The sequence below is a fragment of the Diplotaxodon limnothrissa genome, linkage group LG13 (genome assembly GCF_057381915.1).
Source record: "Diplotaxodon limnothrissa isolate DT_005_m linkage group LG13, D_limnothrissa_male_GT1.1, whole genome shotgun sequence".
Classification (NCBI taxonomy): domain Eukaryota; kingdom Metazoa; phylum Chordata; class Actinopteri; order Cichliformes; family Cichlidae; genus Diplotaxodon; species Diplotaxodon limnothrissa.
The window spans coordinates 4,701,941-4,723,097 of NC_140608.1; the positions used below are offsets into that span (position 1 = coordinate 4,701,941).

At 40.0% G+C, this 21,157-nt stretch overlaps 1 protein-coding gene across 1 annotated transcript in view; it reads left to right on the forward strand.

Annotated features, from left to right (window-relative positions):
- The first annotated feature begins 1,018 nt into the window (after window positions 1–1,018).
- The window catches only part of kcnq5a (potassium voltage-gated channel, KQT-like subfamily, member 5a), a 115,014-nt gene continuing 94,875 nt past the window's right edge, over window positions 1,019–21,157 (forward strand). The window contains exon 1 of the mRNA XM_085369054.1: window positions 1,019–1,552. Within this exon, the coding sequence (XP_085225180.1) occupies window positions 1,212–1,552 (341 nt within the window). The 5' untranslated portion in view covers window positions 1,019–1,211. The remainder of the gene's footprint in view (window positions 1,553–21,157) is intronic.

Sequence of the window (21,157 nt, forward strand, 5' to 3'; positions counted from 1 at the left end):
TCAGATAGAAGGTTTAGAGTAAAAAACCATTCAGCTTCAGGGCTACCGAAGTGGAGTTGTTTAAGTTATTATGGCAAGCAAGCAATTAAATAAATAATTAATTACAGCTCTTAAATTCAAGCCTAATTCATGTTTTTTTTTCGAGAACACATCGTGTACATTTAACTGGATGTATCCAGTAAAGGTGGAAAATAAGGCAGTAGTTCTCCACGGGTCACGTGATCGGTCAGTAGGGAAGAGCGTGACGCAGCTGTTACCAGCAAAGCATATTCTGTTTTGGGCGGAAATAGTTTTGGACCGAGCGGACCAGCTTGTCTACAGCTGCTGAGTCCAGTTCTGTTTACTGTAAACTCTGTTTCTCCTAGTATGTAATAATGTTAATGTGCTGTTCATTCTCCTTTAAGTGTAAGCAGTCATTCAAGTTTTATTTAGGCATATGTGTGTAGGTTAATCCTTGTACACTCTTTAGTATTTCCCTTTACAGGCTACTACTTCATAGTTAACTTCCTCTGAAAGTCTTACCCCCAGAGGGACTTTCTTTCTTTGTAGAAGCGTTTCAAAGAAACTATGTTATTAGCTGTAGATAAGGTATCTTTATTTTGCTATTTGATGCATTTTCTTACATAAACCAAGCACAGTGATCACTCTTTGGGGGGTTATTGGGCAGTTTCATCACCTGCGTAAAATCTGCGTCATCGGTGCATATATATCTCTCTTGACGTTTCTTCGGTTAACATTTATCACCCAGATTGAAAATCTGCTATCGTTCAAGTCCAGATTTACGACATCTAATAATCTCGTGGCGCGGGTGGTGCTGCGCCCTTCCCGTCTGATGCGTAAAAGAGCACCATGACTAGCAGAGCACCGGCAGGCTTCACACACTTTGCCAGAAAGAGCCAAACCGGCGTGAGAGTGAGTTGAGTAACAAAGAGAGTGTGGGAGAACCCTCCCCCCCGTCAAATGTATCGATGGATCCACACCTTCATAACCCAACTCTTCTTCAGCTTCGCGCAGATGGCCAAAGTGTTCAAGCCAGACCGTGAAACTGTTCAGCCAATAGATTAGTTATTTAACTCTTCATCCACTGCTTTGTTGTACTTAGTGTGTAGTGAAAGTCAAAGTAGCCACACACCCTCTGGCCCAAAAGCACTTGGCCACACGTGAATGCCTGCCGGTCTCCCAGCGCACTCCACGCTTGCGCTAGTTATGCCATGCCGCGAAGTCATACCGGCGACGAAAGCGGCGGCAGCGGGATCTGGCTAAAGACCTCGACTGGACGTCGGGGGCAGGACTACCCACTAAAAGATGTGGAGTGCGGACGGCAGACTATGAATAACGTTGTGGGTGTCGGGGACGGTCTCCTGTCTCCAGCCGCGGCAGGTGCGGTGGGAGCGGAGAGGAAACAGGGCGCCCGCCTGAGTCTGCTGGGGAAGCCGCTGACCTACAGCGCGCAGAGCAACCGCAGAAACGCACGCTACCGGCGGCTCCAGAATTACCTCTACAACGTTTTGGAAAGACCGAGGGAATGGGCTTTTGTTTACCACGCTTTTGTGTGAGTACTTATGCTTGTGCAGCACAGAACTAAACACTACAAGTCGTTTAGAATCTCATGTTTATGCTTTCCGATTGAATAGGAGTTCCCCACCTCTGAAAGCTGAATCAGTAAAATATTTTGTTAGGCAGGGATAAAAGTGAACACACAAGATATCAAAATTTGTATTGATTTTTCTGCTGATGATAATGATCAGTTTGGGTCATGATACATTTATATATCACTCTCTGTGGTTTCTTCTTCTCTATGGAAGATGTTTGCATCTTCCTCTAAACATCCAACATGTCAAAAAATCATGTAAACACTTTTTGATTTAACCTTATTTATCTTGAAGGTCTTATGCCAGTTGTTGATACATTTAAATGGAATGAATATGTTACTTTTTGAATGTGACCACCTGTTGCTCCAGGTGTGCAGAAAAGACTAAGAACACAAAGCTGAAAAGGTTAGAATATAACAAGCATGTGTGCTAGTGTTCAGAAAAAGCAGACACAGTGCAATGCTACTATCCTCCAGGACATTATTGGTAGCTCCAGCAGTTTTTGAGCTCTTTAAGATGAGCAGCAGACTGTCAGCTGAAAATGGAAAAATGTAATAACTGCTGCTCCCTTGCATGATCTTGGTTCTTTCATCACTTCTTTCTACAGAGAGTGGCACTGGGAAAAGCCCTGAAGGGACAATTTTAAAGCTGACATGTTGCAGTTCTTAAATTCAAACCAGTCCTCTACTGACCACAGCTTGTTTTTTCTTCCTTTTTGGTTATTTTTCTGGTGTGAAAATACTTCATGATCAAAATTTCTGATTAAAAAAAAATAGCATCCAGCTTCCTCTTTCTTCATGCAGTTTCCATTAGCCATGGATTATTGCTAACATTCAAGCAAAGCTTTTCTTGCTCATAGCTGTCAAGATCTAGCTAAACTATCACAATTTGGCAGCACGGTGGCACGGTGGTTAGCACTGTTGCGGCACAGCAAGAAGGTCCTGAGTTCAATTCCACCATCAGGCCGGGGTCTTTCTGTGTGGAGTTTGCATGTTCTCCCCGTGTTTGCGTGGGTTCTCTCCGGGTACTCCGGCTTCCTCCCACCGTCCAAAGACATGCAAGACTTGTGGGGATAGGTTAATTGGATAATCCAAATTGCCACTAGGTGTGAATGTGAGTGTGAATGGTTGTCTGTCCTTGTGTGTTAGCCCTGCGACAGACTGGCGACCTGTCCAGGGTGTACCCTGCCTCTCGCCCTATGACAGCTGGGATAGGCTCCAGCGCCCCCCGCGACCCTGAAAAGGATAAGCGGAAGCGAATGGATGGATGGATGGATTGCTCTTACGAATCCTAGGATGTTTATCAACATGACACACACGTACTGTAAACTGTATCTATTATCCACATCCAACAGTTGTGGTCATATTTTTAGAGAAAGCTTTTTGAGCACTCATATACAGTGACAACCCTCAAAAATTCGTCTCTGCTTTTCCCTTTTTGGTGTGCAGATCACCTGTCAGTAGAAGTGTGTAGGTGGTGTTGGTGCACTGATTAAGCAAGGGTTTCTGGAAGTAGCTCTTATTTCACTGTCTGCTGTGGTGGCTTTTGATTCTCTCTGTTAAACACAGGCTATGCAGTAAACCTATGCAACTCGTTCACACACATACCAGTGTCAGCATGGTTATGGGTACAGATTAAAACACTGGATCCATTCCTTGTGCCAGTCAAGTCCCGTGTGAAGAGAAGGAAGAGGAGCTGTCAGAGGAGGGGCTCCACAGCCGGATGCTGATGTTTTATTTGCACAGGCAGGACAGCTGAGGTCGCAGGGGTTAAGTTGTTACATCTACTCACGACTGCAGCCTCCCACACTTTAGTAGTTTTGGATCAGCTGCACGTATGAAATGATTTAAAAGCCTCAAACAATTTGCTTAAGTGAGATGAAGAGAGCTTTGGAAAAAAAATACTCCTCCGTGTCAGAAAACATGTGTTTTAATGTCCAGTGGTGGAGAAAGAAAACAGAAACCTAACAAAGCAAAAGACAGGGGCAAAAGTAGGTTAAATTACAGATTTAATTTACTTATTGTAAAAAAAAAGCAGGTGTAAAAAGAGGTAGATGCATTAGAATACTGCAAATTTTTGTCGTGAAGAGTCAAAATAAATGTATGGTTCCTGATTAGAATAGCGTTTCGTTGATTTAGAGGTAGGCCTGATGATTTTGAAATAATGGAAGTACTTTTGTGCAAATTGAATTTCTAGCCACAAAAAATTGCACTTATTCTTCACGGTTTCCGTTAGTGTATTGGAAGCGCAGCAGTCTATCAGGCCTAAGTTTACCCCCCACTGGGTCTGTGCATTGGTGATTAAAAAAAACAAATATATATATATATAAATATATATATATATATAAAGCTGCAGGCAAGCACACAGACATTTTAGCTAGACAGACAACAGCATCAGGCAATACAGCAACAAAATGAGTAGAAATGTGCATGAGTTCGGTGATCTTAAAAGTGTCTTACTGTACAACGCCCATCTGAATGTCAGATTCTCTAATTGCCGCCACCACTTCTGGTGTTAGTCAGTTTTTAGATCTCTTCTCATGTGTAGTTTGTCCGGGGTCATTAACTTGTTGCTCTGTTACCCAAGAAACCTTTGAAGCCTTTGAGCAACACATACATAAACTTAAGTCACTGATCTAAAAAAAAAAAAAAATTGAATTAATGAATCTTCACGCGTAACTGAAGTTAAACTTTGAAGTCTGGTTTTAATTGAATATAGCAAATCACATCTTCTATTGCAAACTCTTCAAATGCGGATAGTTTTGATCCATCTAGACCACAAATGAAAGCTAGTGTGTAAATGCAGCATCTCGCTGCAACTTGTCCACAGTGTGATGTAGATGTATGGCTTCACAAACTTAGAATTGCATGGCTTCACACATGTGTTACTCACAAACACATTCACACGTGGTAAGTGATGAACCAACACACAAACAGCACAAAGCGCATGATTTATAAAAGAAAAGTTCCTTTGATCGTTTAATTAGTAAGCACTTATGTTGAAACAGATGCTGCTGTGTGTGCGTGTGCATGTGTGTGTGTGTGTGTGTGTGTGTGTGTGTAGATCCACACCGTACAGATGCGTAGGAAAACAGCTGAATGGTGTGTGTAGGTATTTGAATTATAAGTATGTATACTACACTCCTTAGGAATCCCTGATGTGCTCCTGATATCTGCTGATGGGCTGCAGATATCAAGACACTGATAAGCATCTGGGCTTATTTCTTTCCAAATAATGCTCCCACACTGAAACACTGCTGGCATTAAGATTCAATCTCTTAATGAGATGGCGTGTGTTGGGCTAATCACATTTGCTAAAATGGGTTCCAGCCACAGTCTGCATTTGTGTTCTATACTCAAAAGATGATTCCTTCCTGTGCATGTGTTTTAGTGTGTATGAAGGTAATGTCTTACCTATTTTTTTCAGATCTATTTATTCATTTTTCTTGTGTGAGTTTAAGATGATACAAGCATCCATGTTTTTGTTTTCGTGTCTGAAAACGAGTTGCAGAAACGCTTCAGAGTTTGTGTGAGATTGAATGAGTCACACATGGTGTGAGTGCAACAGCAATTGATTCCAGGGTCATTTTGGTCTGCTGACAGGTAAAATGTCAACATCGCCTGATGATTTGCCAGGTGGATGGACACCTTCTCTAATGACCAACCTCTGTCCCACTTTATCTTTCAACCAGACTGGCTTGTACTGAGTCGCTTATGCGTTAACTGTTGACTTTAACTGGAACTGGGACACTTTTAATGCAATGTAATATTTACTATAATGGACAAAAAAAAATCATTAAATGTTGTATGTGATATACATTGGTCTACCAATGTAAACCTGACTTTAATATTATTGTTTCTCCTGTGTCGCCAAAAAAGCTTGATCTTTTCTTGAGGCAGCATGAGACACCCCACCATTGTCAGACATATCCTATAGGCACTGGGTAGGGTGTAGCGATTACATGGCTTGGACTTGGGGATGTTTGATCACCTTTGGATGTGGGGAATTTGGAAGTCAAAACCATCCGTGGGGTCTTTGTCATGTTTGCGATCAGTTTCTGGGATGTTTTTGATACACAGTGGAGTACATTGTCCAGCTGGAGGAAGCTGTTGCTGCAAGGCGGTGCAATTTCTGTTCCTTCCTTCCTTCCTTCCTTCCTTCCTTCCATCCATCCATCCATCCATCCATCATAAACCTTGCAGTTTTAGGTTTCTGTTTTGTGTGTGTGGTTTGTAAATTAACTTTTAATGTTATCTGCAGAAGGTTAGTACATATCTCAGCATTTTTGGCTACCTACTTGTGTTAAACCATGACAGAATTATTGCGGCGAGAGTGAAAAGGAAAGTTTACAAGATGGCAGTGAGACCTGCTATAATATATGTTTTGGAGACGGTGGCACAAACAGAACGACATGAGGTGGAGCTGGAAGTGGCAGAGTCGAAGGTTGTAAGATTTACATTGGGACTCACCAGGATGAGTGTATCAGAGGGACAGCTCAAGTTGAGCAGTCTGGAGACAAAGTTAGCAAGGTGGTGTAGAGACAGTTTGGACATGTGAAGAGGAGGTGTAGTGGATATATTTGACAAAGGTTGTTGAATATGGAGCTGCCAGACAGGAGAAAAAGAGGAAGACTTCCGAGGAGGTTGTGTGGATGTAGTGAAGGCAGACATGCCTTTCAGACCTACAGTTAATTTGTCTGCCACCATTTAATGTAGCAAATATGCCTTTGGACTGTTAGAGTAAGCCATATTATGCAGAGAGAACCCATCCAGGCATAACAAAAAGACAGAAAGATTTTCTACTTATCACTGACTTTTTTTGGATGACTTCTTAATCATCTCATGTTGATTTCTGTTTTTTTCCCCTTGTGGTATCAGTGCACTGCCTACTCAGACCTACCATGTCCAAGTTTGGTTGTCAGCACATAGGCAGTGAGTGGAGTGTAGCAGATGCAAAAGAAATACCAGTGTAGTTACTGATTCAACACAATGTCTTATTATGCAACCCAAGGCTGGACAGAGGAATTGTAGTTGCTGGCTATTTATGATGCTAAAAAATAATTACTTATAAAATAATAAATATCTAGTAACTTAGTGTTCAACATGCATATATTGTGGAATATTGTTCCTCTGTAGAAATTAAGAAGAATTCAACACTTGTCTTTGTCTTAGTCTTTGTAATCCTCCTTTAGAAGTACATTGTGGTTAGACCTTAAAGATTTTTGTATTGGAAAAGTCCTTTAGAATCTTTAATACAATAATCATCAAACATGAATTTTATATAATATATGTAATCTCAAACAGTTATTGTACTCAGAGGGTATTTTCTCACTCATGAAACTGCAGGTGCACTGATCAAAAAAAAAATTGCGCTCAGATTTGAAGAACTTAAAAGGAATCCCGAAGAGGCTGCTCTTTGTCTCCTGAGATCATGGTGACATTTGAGACACCTGAGCATATAAAAGGGTCTCTGTGTTTAGGTTCCCTCTTGCTTCCAGGTAGGAAGGAGGTGGTTGGCCAGCACCCAGTGGAAAATGCTGGAAGATGCAAAAGGATCTATTTGATAGGGTGAACAGAAGGAGGGACGTGCGTATGTGGGTGACTGTATAAATACTGTCAGGATGCCATCCGGTGTTTGCATGAGTAGATACAGAGTTGCTACCCTATTAAAGATGTTTGGTGTATGTGTGTGAGCGGGTACTTGGTCATCACTGGGTAATGTAACATATCACAGACACATTGTGTGTCCAGGTCACAAGTTGGCTGTCTGTCTTTCAGGGCCCAATGAAAAGAGGAATGAAGAGGAGGCAAGAGAAGATAACAAACAAACAAACAAACAAAAAACCAACTGTTATCACATAAAGGAAGTGGTGATGTGGGAGGGATTTAAGTTTTGTTTTTTATGCATGAAAACACATATAGGCAGTTTTTTGTCGACTCAGTGTGTTGTAAAAGAAAGGTAACATCTGGCTGTGAAGTGTGATTTCAAAGAGTGAAAAAGAAACAGCACCAGCATCCTGTCTAGACAGTTGGATACTGGCCTTTATGCAAGATTTGCAAACACAGTGAAAGATGGATAGCAAAGAAGTAATAACTTTGTGAAGGTCATGTCAACAACAGATTTACAAATTATTTGAACAATTTTATTCCTCCAAAATTAAGTCAAAGAACATATTTAGGAGTTAGGCCCAAATGGAGCTATAGAAAAGACACCTTTTCACCCGGTGATGTGGTTATCAATTAAATCCTAAGCTTTCTAAAGTAACTAATTCACTGTAACAAACTTTTTCTCCCCTTTTGGCTTTTCTATGCTTCACTGTCTCCTGCTAATATCCGACTTGGAAGTGTATCATACGGACATTTGAGATGAGTGTCGATCTGGTGCAGTCAGTTTTGAAGTAAGTAAATAACAGACAGATTTACTTATATACCACACACTGATTTCCCCTCAAAATGAACAAATTCGATAAAAAAAAAGAAACTCTTTAAGCTTCTTAGAGATATATGTCAGTGTTGGACCTATAGTGGTCCACATATAAGTGGTTCCTTCCTCTTCATAACATCTGTTTGAAAAGTTTAATTTTTATTCAGCATCATAAAATCTAGTTGCATAAAATTCAGTGTGTCAGCAGTTAGAGTAACACGTTATAGTTTTATGTTGTTGTGATGTCACTCAGCTACAACAAAGACCTGTTTCCAAGCCATCTTAAAGTTTGATTCACAGGCACTGCAGTATTCATTATTTCATAATAAGATGCCTATCATCTTTTTAATCAACAATCCTCTAACAGCGTATGTGTTAGATAATAGATAAATAGCACCTGACAGTACTATTCCTGAATCCCCAGATTTAACAGTCTAGCTAACTGCTGATATTCGATCCACCTCAATGCATCAGGAATGAGTTGCAATAAAATGTAGGGAGAAATGAGAATAGTTTGTTATTTAAACTGATGATTAATACGCGAAGAATCACTCCTGACACACAATGGATCATCAAAAAACCCCTTTTTCCCCATCGACGCCCACTATTCTGCATGATAACTTGTTTTTGTATTGCTTTTATGGCATTTAATTAACTTATTTATTTGACTCTATTTTGTGTACAGTGATTTGTAACCGGGCGTCGGTGAAAGACACTTTATAAATAAACACATACTTTCTTACACTCTTACTGCACTTGTAACCCAGAGCATTTCACGTCTTCTGACTGCAAAGAGTATGTAATGATTCCCATGACCATCGGTTTATTTACACCCACCACATATTCTCCTCAGTCTTCCTGTGTTAATCACGCTTGCAAATGTGTTTAAAAAAAAAAGAAAGAAGTGAGCTAATTAGTCTGTGCCAGAGTGGAGAGATTTGATGAATCAGACTTTGATGTTAGTGTCATCAGGGAACAAGTCATCTACATCAGTCAGAGCTCACTGGTGAGAAGAAGATCAGAAGGGATTGCAGTGATAAATATACTGTGACATTCAAGCAGGTCAGACAGCAAGTGTGTATTTCAGGTGTGTGTATGTGTTTTGAATAGGTTGGGAGAGAAAGACCTGGAGTGAGAAAAAAATTGCATTTCTTTTAAAGTGCATACTTGTATGTCTGAGTTTCATATGTGTGACATGGATATAAAGAAGCAACAGAGTGAATAGGAGGAGAATAGAGTGTGTATGTGTGTGACCATATGAGTAGGAATGCACTATGTGTCGGTTAGTCTTTTTGCGAGAGCGTGTGTGTGTGTGTGTGTGTCCAAATCAATGTATGTCTGCTCGTTAGTCATCCAGCAGTCCTCTCGTACATCAGCGGAGGTGCCACTTTGCAGAGCAGACTGCAGCGCTGATGGATGGAGACAGGCTGAGCTTGTTGGTCCTCTTGCCCACACAGAGTGCACCTCAGTTGGGCACACATTACACCAGCCTCATTCCCCTGTCGCACACAACTCGGACATTACCCTGTCAACTCTTTTAATGAGAACATGGCTCAAAAGCACTCTCACAAATACACAATCATCCATGTTACGCTCATGTGCACACATGCACCTACGTCACTAAAAATGCACCCGTGCCATTAGAATGATTTAGTATGCAAAGTATGTAATATGCATTCTGTATAAAGTTATTATAATTAGATTTAGGAAGTCATTGACCGCCGTGAACTATTACTATTTTTCTATTTTCTTTATTATTTTATTTTATTTTATTATATTTTCTCCTACTGTATCATGCTGCTGAGTGACTGCTGCTCGTCAAACACATTTCATTGCAATGTTGACCCTGTGCTAACTTGCATATGACAAATAAAACTGAAAACTGAAAACTGAACTCCATATGCACATGCATAAACATGGTATTGATCTACTAATTTAACTTTCTGCAAGGACACCTATAAGTGTATTTGCAGAAATTATTGTTTTAATATATGATTGTAATATGAATCTGCATCCCTATCTTTTGGTGGTCTAGAAAGTTTAAAGTTTAGTTTTTCCCTTTCTTATTTCTTAGTTTTTAGTCACCATTGCATGTTTCACATCATCAAAATATATATACATTAGACGAAGAGCAAATACAAAATGCAGTTTTCCAATTATGATTTAAAGTTATCCAAACCTAACCGGCACTATGTGAAAAAGTAAGTGCCCTCTACATCTATCAGTTGGTTGCGCCACCCTTTTGACTGTGGGTGTGACTTTAAAAATAATAAGTGCTGTGTTAGTTTTATATGTAATGGGACACAAACCATCCACAGAACATTTTCCTGAAAGTCTTGGCAAATGTGAAACAAGCCTTTGTGTTCTTTTTGGTCAACACTGGTTTCCGCCTTTTACCCAGTGTCCTTCACATTGTTGAATCGTGAACACTGACCTTAACTGAGACAAGTGAGGCCTGCAGTTCTTTACAGGGAGTGCAGAATTATTAGGCAAGTTGTATTTTTGAGGAATAATTTTATTATTGAACAACAACCATGTTCTCAATGAACCCAAAAAACTCATTAATATCAAAGCTGAATTTTTTTGGAAGTCGTTTTTAGTTTGTTTTTAGTTTTAGCTATTTTAGGGGGATATCTGTGTGTGCAGGTGACTATTACTGTGCATAATTATTAGGCAACTTAACAAAAAACAAATCAGTGAAACCAATATAACATCTCCACATTCACAGATATACATTTCTGACATTCAAAAACAAAACAAAAGCAAATCAGCGACCAATATAGCCACCTTTCTTTGCAAGGACACTCAAAAGCCTGCCATCCATGGATTCTGTCAGTGTTTTGATCTGTTCACCATCAACATTGTGTGCAGCAGCAACCACAGCCTCCCAGACACTGTTCAGAGAGGTGTACTGTTTTCCCTCCTTGTAAATCTGACATTTGATGATGGACCACAGGTTCTCAATGGGGTTCAGATCAGGTGAACAAGGTGGCCATGTCATTAGTTTTTCTTCTTTTATATCCTTTCTTGCCAGCCACGCTGTGGAGTACTTGGACGCGTGTGATGGAGCATTGTCCTGCATGAAAATCATGTTTTTCTTGAAGGATGCAGACTTCTTCCTGTACCACTGCTTGAAGAAGGTGTCTTCCAGAAACTGGCAGTAGGACTGGGAGTTGAACTTGACTCCATCCTCAACCCGAAAAGGCCCCACGAGCTCATCTTTGATGATACCAGCCCAAACCAGTACTCCACCTCCACCTTGCTGGCGTCTGAGTCGGACTGGAGCTCTCTGCCCTTTACCAATCCAGCCACGGGCCCATCCATCTGGCCCATCAAGACTCACTCTCATTTCATCAGTCCATAAAACCTTAGAAAAACCAGTCTTGAGATATTTCTTGGCCCAGTCTTGACGTTTCAGCTTGTGTGTCTTGTTCAGTGGTGGTCGTCTTTCAGCCTTTCTTACCTTGGCCATGTCTCTGAGTATTGCACACCTTGTGCTTTTGGGCACTCCAGTGATGTTGCAGCTCTGAAATATGGCCAAACTGGTGGCAAGTGGCATCTTGGCAGCTGCACGCTTGACTTTTCTCAGTTCATGGGCAGTTATTTTGCGCCTTGGTTTTTCCACACGCTTCTTGCGACCCTGTTGACTATTTTGAATGAAACGCTTGATTGTTCGATGATCACACTTCAGAAGCTTTGCAATTTTGAGACTGCTGCATCCCTCTGCAAGATATCTCACTATTTTTGACTTTTCTGAGCCTGTCAAGTCCTTCTTTTGACCCATTTTGCCAAAGGAAAGGAAGTTGCCTAATAATTATGCACACCTGATATAGGGTGTTGATGTCATTAGACCACACCCCTTCTCATTACAGAGTTGCACATCACCTAATATGCTTAATTGGTAGTAGGCTTTCGAGCCTATACAGCTTGGAGTAAGACAACATGCATGAAGAGGATGATGTGGACAAAATACTCATTTGCCTAATAATTCTGCACTCCCTGTACATGCTGTTCTGGGTTCTTTTGTGACTTCCTGAATAAGTCGTTGATGCACTCTTGGAGTAGTTTTGCTATGCTGGTCTCCACCTGGGAAGGTTCACCACTGTTCAAAGCTTTCTACATTAATAGGTAGAGGCTCTCACTGTGGTTTGCTGGCTCTGTAACCCTTTCCATAGATAGATGTCAATTACTTTGTTTTACAACAGTTTCTTTAGATTGTGCCATAATGTTCTGTTTTTTGAAATCTTTTAGTCTACTTCACTTTGTCAGACAGGTTCTGCTTGAGTGAGGGTCCCTTCACACATGTACTATTCACTTTTCCCCTTCACACACAGGGGGCTCAATGCTTTTCCCCTCAGTGACTCCTTTCTTTGTGCCCCTGAAAGTCAAAACAAGAATTATGAGTTGTGCATAGGAGTATAGCCATGAGGGCCAATGTGTGAATATTTCAGTAGGTTTTCTGCGTATGTCAGGCAGTTCAGTCTTGTCTGTGCACTTTTTATGATCATATATACACATAAAGTATATTGTGGCAAAAACATAAGAGCCAGCTCAAGCCAACACATACTGTGAATAATTTATCAGTGTAGTCATACACATTTTTCAGTGGTGACACACTGATTCAGACAGAACAGTATTAGCTCACCCATATTGGTAAGTTTCCCTCGAGAAAGAATAACAGGTGCCTGCTTCATGTCTTTCTTTGTTTCACGTGGGACTTTGCCATCACAGACAAATAATTAGAATTGGAAGAAAGCGCTGAAAGTTGAAACAGAGACATGGAAGAGTAGAGAAAAAGAAGGAGGGTTTGGCTGAGAAAAGAAAAGGTGAAGAGCAAGCAGGAATTTCACTGAATGACAAGACAGTGATATGTCAATAAAATATCTGCTAGTTAATTGCCCTTGATGGACTTGTTGTACGTAGCTGTACTAATCTGCTTGTATTCTGGCCTTTCAATAAAACTAAACAAGCAAAATGAAGATATCGCAGTCTGGTTGGGAACTGTTTTGTATTTCCATGATATGTTTTTTATGTTTTTTATCCTGAGCTGAACACATAATATGCTTGCCAGTTGATTTAAAATTTTGCTTCTAATGTTCTGCTAACAACTTCAGTTACACTGGGTTAGATTGTTAATATCAGCTGATTCAGACAATAACTTTAGTGAAGCCTGCAAAAATTTCACTATTAAAATTTGTCAAGTTACAGGCCCTTAGAGCACACAGGGCAAGTTTGAAACTTGGTGCTTGGCTATGTTGATGTCTTTTTCCCTACATTTTTAAGTTCTTGTTGTGTCTTAAGCACTGAAGCTAGCCATATGATATTTTCCAGGTTGAAAAACAATTAATTAATAGCTTCACTAGAGGGAAAACAGGGCAGCGCTAAATTATTTATTTATTTACATATGCTTTTGGTGACTAATTACAAGTGGCTGCAGTGAACAGCTGGTCACCCAGACATTGGGGAACCACATTTGATTGCATGGCAGTTGCACAGGTCCCCTGGTGGGAGGCAACCTGTCACACTATTGCAGACTGACAGTAGTCACTCTGAGACAGAGGCAAGTTGCTGTTTTATTTCTAAACAGATTGTCAACAGATTACAATCAGTCATTCTGCACTGACGAACCCACTCACATGTGTCTGTGCAGCAGAGGACTTGGTGGCCAGCTGGTTGTATTCTGGTTTAATTTCCATAATGTAAAAGCAAGGTTGCCTATGCCATTTTGCAGTCAAATTGCCATTCTGCAACATCTACAATTTGTAGAGGGATTTCTGAATTTCTGTTTCAAATCTATGCGATCCAGGCTGGACTCAGAATGTAAGCAGTCAATGTGAATTTCTATTTAGTGTAAAGTTCTTTCTTTAAAGACAGGAATAAATTTGCAAATTTTGCAAATTTGCAATTTTTGCAAATTTATCACCATTAACAGCAGCTGACTGCAAGTGGGCAGACCTGGTCCACATCTTCAAAGCAAACATTTCAAAGGCTTCAAGATCGCAGATTGCACATGGTGGCGTAAATTTTGCTGTGCTGTAGTTTACAGACAGTTTTTTCCAGAGCTGGGGAAAAAGCTCTGTAAAGTGTTTCTGTTTATAACCACAGTATGTAATTAAATTTGTTCATGTGCTATTGTTAAAAATAAATTCTCAGAATCTCTGAGGCTGAGGTACCTTTTCATGAAAGACTCAGATACATGTGAATTTGTGTTAGCAGCCAGGTGAAATGACTCCACAAATGCAGGATTCTGAACAAAGAACACACCAGTTTTATTGCAATATAAACAGTATATATGTATATATATATATATATACACTGTATATACACAGTATACATATATACTGTGTGTACACATATATATATGTCCATATATGAATAGAGAGCGAGAAAGAGCGTGAAAGAGAGAGAGAGAGAGCGAGCATTAGCCAAAGTAAAATTGATGTAGATTAATAGAATTGTATGTATTGTATGGATTTATCTATTATTCATACAGATTATTTACCTTATTTCCCATACTCGAATAAAAGTGGGATTTGGAAAAAAAAAGTTTTAGTTACATCATGTAACTGGATTACATCAGAAATGGAATAAAACACCACATCTGGAAACAACAATACATTTGAAACAATACGTTAAATCTACTGTATTTTATGCAAACTAGAGTGACTGCAGGTGTTTCAGGTCTTTTTTGAGTTCATGACGGGTTAACCTCTTGAGTGTTAGTATTCCAACTGCTATAGACGACTAAGAAAAAGAGATGGATGGGTTGAGGAGCAAAGAGGCATGTCACAGAAATGCGACATGAGTACAAAATAAACCCAGCATTATTTATGCTCATTTTTATTTCCGCTCTCTCACTTTCCCTGAAGACACAGAGCTAATGTGAGTAGGCGTGTGATTTGGCTTTGCTTATTGTGTGAAGTCATTACAATTCTTCCATTAGAGACAGAAGCAGCAAGAGCTTCCCTCTCAAGACAGAAGTCAGACTTTCACAATCTGTTATCAGCAGTCATATCACACGTTTGTCCATCTGTACTACGTGTTTATTTTGGTTTTCCTTTGGACATTGACATAGAAAATGTTCTTTAAAGAAGGAAATAGATAAATGGTGTTCCTGCAACATTTTGACTTCATTTAAGCCCCCCATCCCCCATCCTCTTGGATGCCTCAGTCCATGCCTGCCCTTTTAAGTGCTCAGAGTAAAGAATCTCAAGTGTTTGTGCAACTGACTGAGACAAGCTTGATTCATTTATTTTATTAAAAGCCTGAACCAGAACATGACTTGTGTTCACCGTAGGAAATGAGTACTGTCCATCATCTTTGTCTGGTGAGTATTTTTAGGGTGCTTGGGAAGTCAGGAGTCACAGAGAAGTGTTTAAAGGTAGTGCACGGTGGTGTATGGGGACAGTGTAACTGTAGGAGGGATGGAGGGGTTCAAAGTGGGGGATTACATAAGGGATTGGCTCTAGGTTAACAGATGAGGGACAGCAGCTCTGATACGTGTAGATTCACTTTGACACCCAAACAGACTATTGCATGATCTATACGGACGGCACATTGGTTGTCCGCTATGGTTTGTTTCACCAGAAATTGAAAGAACACCAATCTGATTTCACCTAGCCAGCTGATAGATGTGACTATAAGTGAGGAATGGACAAAAATGCGTCGAGTTGATATTTGGCTTTGGGCCTCTCACCTATCAATCCCTACACAATCACATGGATGCATAAAGGTCAGCTCAGCAGGGACTGAGGAGTGACAATAATGATTTCCACCGCGGGGAACATAAACTAATAGTACGTATGTGAGCTGTGCAGCAGCATACTGATGAAGAAGAGAGAATACTGATGGCTTAAATACAGTGCCTTAAAGCACAATCTGTGTTGAATAATCGCTGAGCTGAATAGAAGTTGTTGTGTGGCAGAAGGCAGGTGTTTTGTGCCTGAAACAGCTTTCTTCACTTCATTTAAGGTAATTATGTTTGGTGTAATTCGTTGAAACATTTAGTGATAGAGTGACAGAATTTGCTGTGCATTCAACAAGTGATTTTGAGCACGTGGTTAAGCAACTCAGTGATTGGTTTAATTATTTTAACAGCTGCTGGAGACAAGAATCTCGAGTGTGTGAACATAAACGGATTTGTGCAAGCAAACAATGAAATTCATTCATTATTAGATTTTGGTGTCTCCACAGTGCAGTGGTTTACGCATTCATCTAACAAGCAGACACAAATTCCATTCGGAGTTATTTCAGGAAGGGTATTCATTTTTTAAGTAAATAAAACAAACAATATTTAACTTATGGAAGATACTTTAATTTGCCTTTGTATATTAAAATACCTTGACAACTAATCATGTGCTCAGTTGTTCTTTTGTTCCCGCACAATTTGTCAAACTAGATTTATATATAAAGTCAATGTAAAGTGTTTTCCATAAGCTATATTTTGCTTCCCTACAGTTGCAGGCTGAGGCTTGTAGCTTAGGATGAACCCTGCTGTGTTTTCTGTTCGGGAGGTATTTGCATATGTTACCACAACCCCCAGCCCTCCCCCACAATAACACTGTTTAGTTTTATCATAAATGAAATAAATGTTTAGGAGAGTTTTGTAGTTTTGATTAATGTTGTTGCAGGTCCAGCAGGTACCAGCAGAGGCTGATTTAGGTCACAGATTGATCTATTTTCTGTTAGAGGTCTGTTAGAGTCTTTCTTTCTTTCTTGCTCCTGGTCTTCTTTCCTATTTCTTTTCTTTTTTTTCTTTTTTTTTTGAGGGGGGGTGGGTAAAAACACTCTCTTGCACGTGCACATTTGTACCTGTATCTGAACCTCTGTCAGCCATATTTACAGTCATATTTACAGCTGTGGCTACAACCGTAGCTTGCCTCCACCAGTGTGTGAATGTGAGAGTGAATGAATAATGGCATTATAAAGCGCTTTGGGTGCCTTGAAAAGCGCTATATAAATCCAATCCATTATTATTATTATTACTAATGAAAATGATGATCTCATGAAGAAAAAGCTGAAAGATTAGGTGACACATAAGATTTTTTGGAACTTGTTATAACTGATTAAAAAAAGTTTGATAATCATAATGATTGAGAAAGAGATGGGTTTTAGGCTCAAGTGTGTGGACATTTGGGTATAATAGCGTGGTGAAACGCTATTCCTAATCATGGTTTCCTCTCCAAATCAATGCTTATTTACATTTTAGTGTTTGTGTAAGTGAATAAGGAGGATGGGTGGATCCTTCATTTCCAATAATAATAATAATCTTTAGTTCTAAATCACTTTTAAAGCTCAAGTTGCAAATTGCTTTATACAAAACACAGTCAAAAACATGTGTTGCCACTGAGCCATAGCCTGTATATTAAAGATGGAAGTACTGTAATTTAAGTAAACCTTAAATGAGGTGTGGACATCATTCCTTTGAGAACTGTCAAGGCAGGCAGGTTGGACTCAAACATAGGCTGAGAATATAATAAAAACAGTTCTTTATTTACAGACACCAGGTGCAATAAATACAAGTGAGGGGGGGATCCAGGGGTTCCGAGGATCCACGGGAAGGTTCAGGAAAACAGGTTCTTCCCACTTGCACAACGATCACCACTCTGGGGGAAAATCCACTCCACACTTGTCACGCCAGACTTCTGTATACTCACGCTCAGACATCCAGGACTGAAGGGTTACAGGACGGGTCCGGGGAATGTATATACAAGGAGACGAGAAAGTTACAACCAGGAAACCACGAAGAAACGCAGAAGATCACAAAGCTGGGATTTACACTAATGTGTTTTACTCAATAATCCAGCAACGAGAAGCTCTGAGACACTGCTTTAAGTAGTGGCCGGAAAACCGGATGAGCCACAGGTGAGTGATTAGTCACAGGTGCGCGGGCCAAAGGCGGGAACCCACGGTGAGCTCCGCCCATGCAGAGCGATGCAAGAGAGAGCTGTGTGGACCGGGCAGACACAGGGACCGTGACAAAAAGATTGCCTTGTTTTTTCAGTAATTTTCATCATAGTTTCTATGTTTACAGTTTAAAACAAAATTTGTAAAGCCGCGCCCGTTCCTCTTTTAGTGACTGTGTAAATGTGTAGTTTTAAACACTGCTCAAAGTCATGTTTAGTAGTAATTAAGCTATTTTGACATATGATTTATAGGCTGATCAATATTTACATAAAACATGAATGATATGTATAACAATCTAAATAGCTGACGATGATTTCAGCCGTACCACATACATAATGCAATTGTTGCCATTCTGTCTTTTCTTGTAACTTATGTGTTCCTATTGGATTTCTAATGGTTCCATATTAAGAGTAACTGAAGCTGTTTCGTTCAAAATCCTCAACTTTTAACCGCAACAAGTCTGAAACAGTTTTGCTAGTTATATTAAAAAAGGATGATAAAGGAGGGTTTGCTTCTGCTTCTGATTTCCTCTGCCAGGTTGCAGAACCTCAGGATCCCAACTGCAAACACTGTCTACTTTAGTGTTCAGCAAGGGCTCGGAGGCAAACAAAGACCTGCCTGGGTATCTCAAACCACTCTACCACATGACTCCACAAAACTACATTTCCCCCCTAAAGCACGTTGCCCCTGGCGACCTAGCTCTGACAAAAATCCAGCTACTTATTTTGCACAGAATGAAATGTGCTTGTGTGTTTTTATGTCTGGACAAAGTGTTTGAATCCAAAATAAGAGAATGCCCCTGTGAATGCATGTGTGTGAAGCTTCCTGTAACTTCAGATTCAGCGACTCTGAATCGGACACCATTGTACTGTGGATGTGTCTGCACTGGCGTGCATGAGGACAGACGCGGTTGTACAGTCAGGTTAGACTTAGGTTAAGGTTAGGGGAAGAGTTAAGCATTTAGTTGTTGTTACATAAGTGGGTTAGGGTTATTGGGTGTATGCTGGTGAGTGTCCTCACAGTCATTGTGTGTGTGCTTTTGCATGTGTTGGGTCTAGGCCGTTGACGGGAGTCAGTCTAATGTAGAGTGAGTGTTTGTTTTATCTAAGTAAGCCCTCTCCCAGGCCTGCAGCCAACAGAACAGCCATCCTGACACAACAAGACAGCTGGCTGTTTGGATAACATCACACCTTTTTACCATGACTGTGCGAGAGAGAAACGAAGAGAGACAGAGCCTTTTACCATTCGATTAAGCTAAAGTAGACCCAGTTGACTGGTTAGTGCAGTTGTGTGTTGATCTGTGCAAGTAGACTGAGTAGACGTGTGTGACAATATATGTGGATCGGCCAGCTCGCCTTTTCTCTCTGACTCTCTCTCCTTCGCTGTGCGTGTGCATACAGTTTGAATTGGATCATCTAAATCTCTTCACAAAGCCGTACTGTGGCAAATTTTAAACTTAGAAATATACTTGTAGAGTATATTTACATTCGCTTGTCAAGTAATGGAGTTCTCCATTTCTACTCTGAATGAAGTGTAGTGGAATGGGGATTTTGTAGGAAGTGAGACATGTATGTGAGTAATCAGTACTGTTTTATAATTAACCGCTGTGTGACGTTCAGGTCTGCTGTTTTCAGTGTTTACCAAAGAAAAATTACACAATTAATTATTATTTCAATCTCAGAATCATTGCCTATGACTTATCGTCTGTGAAGAACTTATGCAAATGCACTTTTTCAGCTCCACATTTGTAACTTTTTAATACCCTGCAGATTATATTACATGTGGCATTCAGGTCCACTGTACCCATGGGCCATAAGTGTAGAGCTGCTGTGTCCCTTCATGCTTTTTGTTGTTTGTATATGTGTTCCTGCATGCATCTTCTCTTTTTGTCTTTCTGTTCGTGCTATTCCTGTTTCCAACATTTCCAAAATCTGCACTTCCACCTGCTTGCTCCCACATTTCTGCATATTTTAATCTCAGTCTTGCAGGAACCACTATATTTTGTCACACTGGAAATCAACAGGTGGACTACAACAAATAAATAGCTTGACAAAATTCTATACTTGAAAAAATGATAACATTTTACATGAGAGAGAAGATTTAGAAGATGATAGGGAGGAAGGGGTTTTAGAACATGGATAATACTGTGTAGACAGGAAGGCAGGGTGAGAGTGAACGGGAATGACAAGCAGGAAATTGTCTGAAACAGATTCAAACTCAGGCTCTAGCAGTGAGAAGTCTAAAAGTGCATAAGTAACCTATTCAGCCAGGTGAGCTAAAGCACCATCAACTCAGAGTCTGACAGTGACTGTGAATACAAGAATGAGTCTGACCATCAGTCACCTCCATGACAAGCCTGCCAGTAGCCAACAAGGGAGAACTATGGGTGTCAGTAAAAAGTGAATGGTCTGAATGGGCCTTCGTGCCCAAGGAATGAAGCATCCCACATAGTTGCCAACATAGTGCAACAAGGGCCAACACAAAGGGTGGATATTTTAGTGCAGGAGATCAAATCTAAATTTTAGCCTTTGATCATAGCTGCCACCTAGAAAAGTGTCCTGATTGGGAAATGATCTAAATTCGGTTTCAGGTCCCTTGTGTGTTTTTATAGGGTGGCATGAATAGGCTATTCTTTGAGTGTTGCTGATATGAATCTGTTCAATTTCTAATTAAGTTAAAAGAAGTAAACATCAATAGTAATGAGAGACCTTTCATTTATGTTTGTTCAAGATAAAAAAAAACAACTACTTTTAGTTATGATTGATTTCACTCTTTAAAAAAAAACACATTTTATAACAAAAAACTAGTGGCACTGTTGTGCTCTAACAGAGGTAAATTACAAATATTAAATATATATATATGGTCTGCATTGGTTGGAATTGAGATAAATTCCAACCAATGCAAACATCTGTTAACATCTGTTAAGTATTTGTACATAATCTTTTATGGCTAATAAAAACAGGAACACAAGGGTTAATCTTATCTGTTTCATGTCACTGTTACTCACACGTGCTGTTTTCCACACATGTTGTGCAGCCCTGAGCTTATCTACGCATTACTCAACAAAGCTGCATGTAAGAAACCAACCTTTCAGATTAGGGATATCGTGTTTTACTAGTATTAATGATAACCGTAACATTTAAACTGAGAAACTGATATTGTGTAAAAAGATTGCCATTATAGGTTCATGATTTTCTGTAAAACTGAATATTGCCCTTTTTTATACTGCTTTAGCC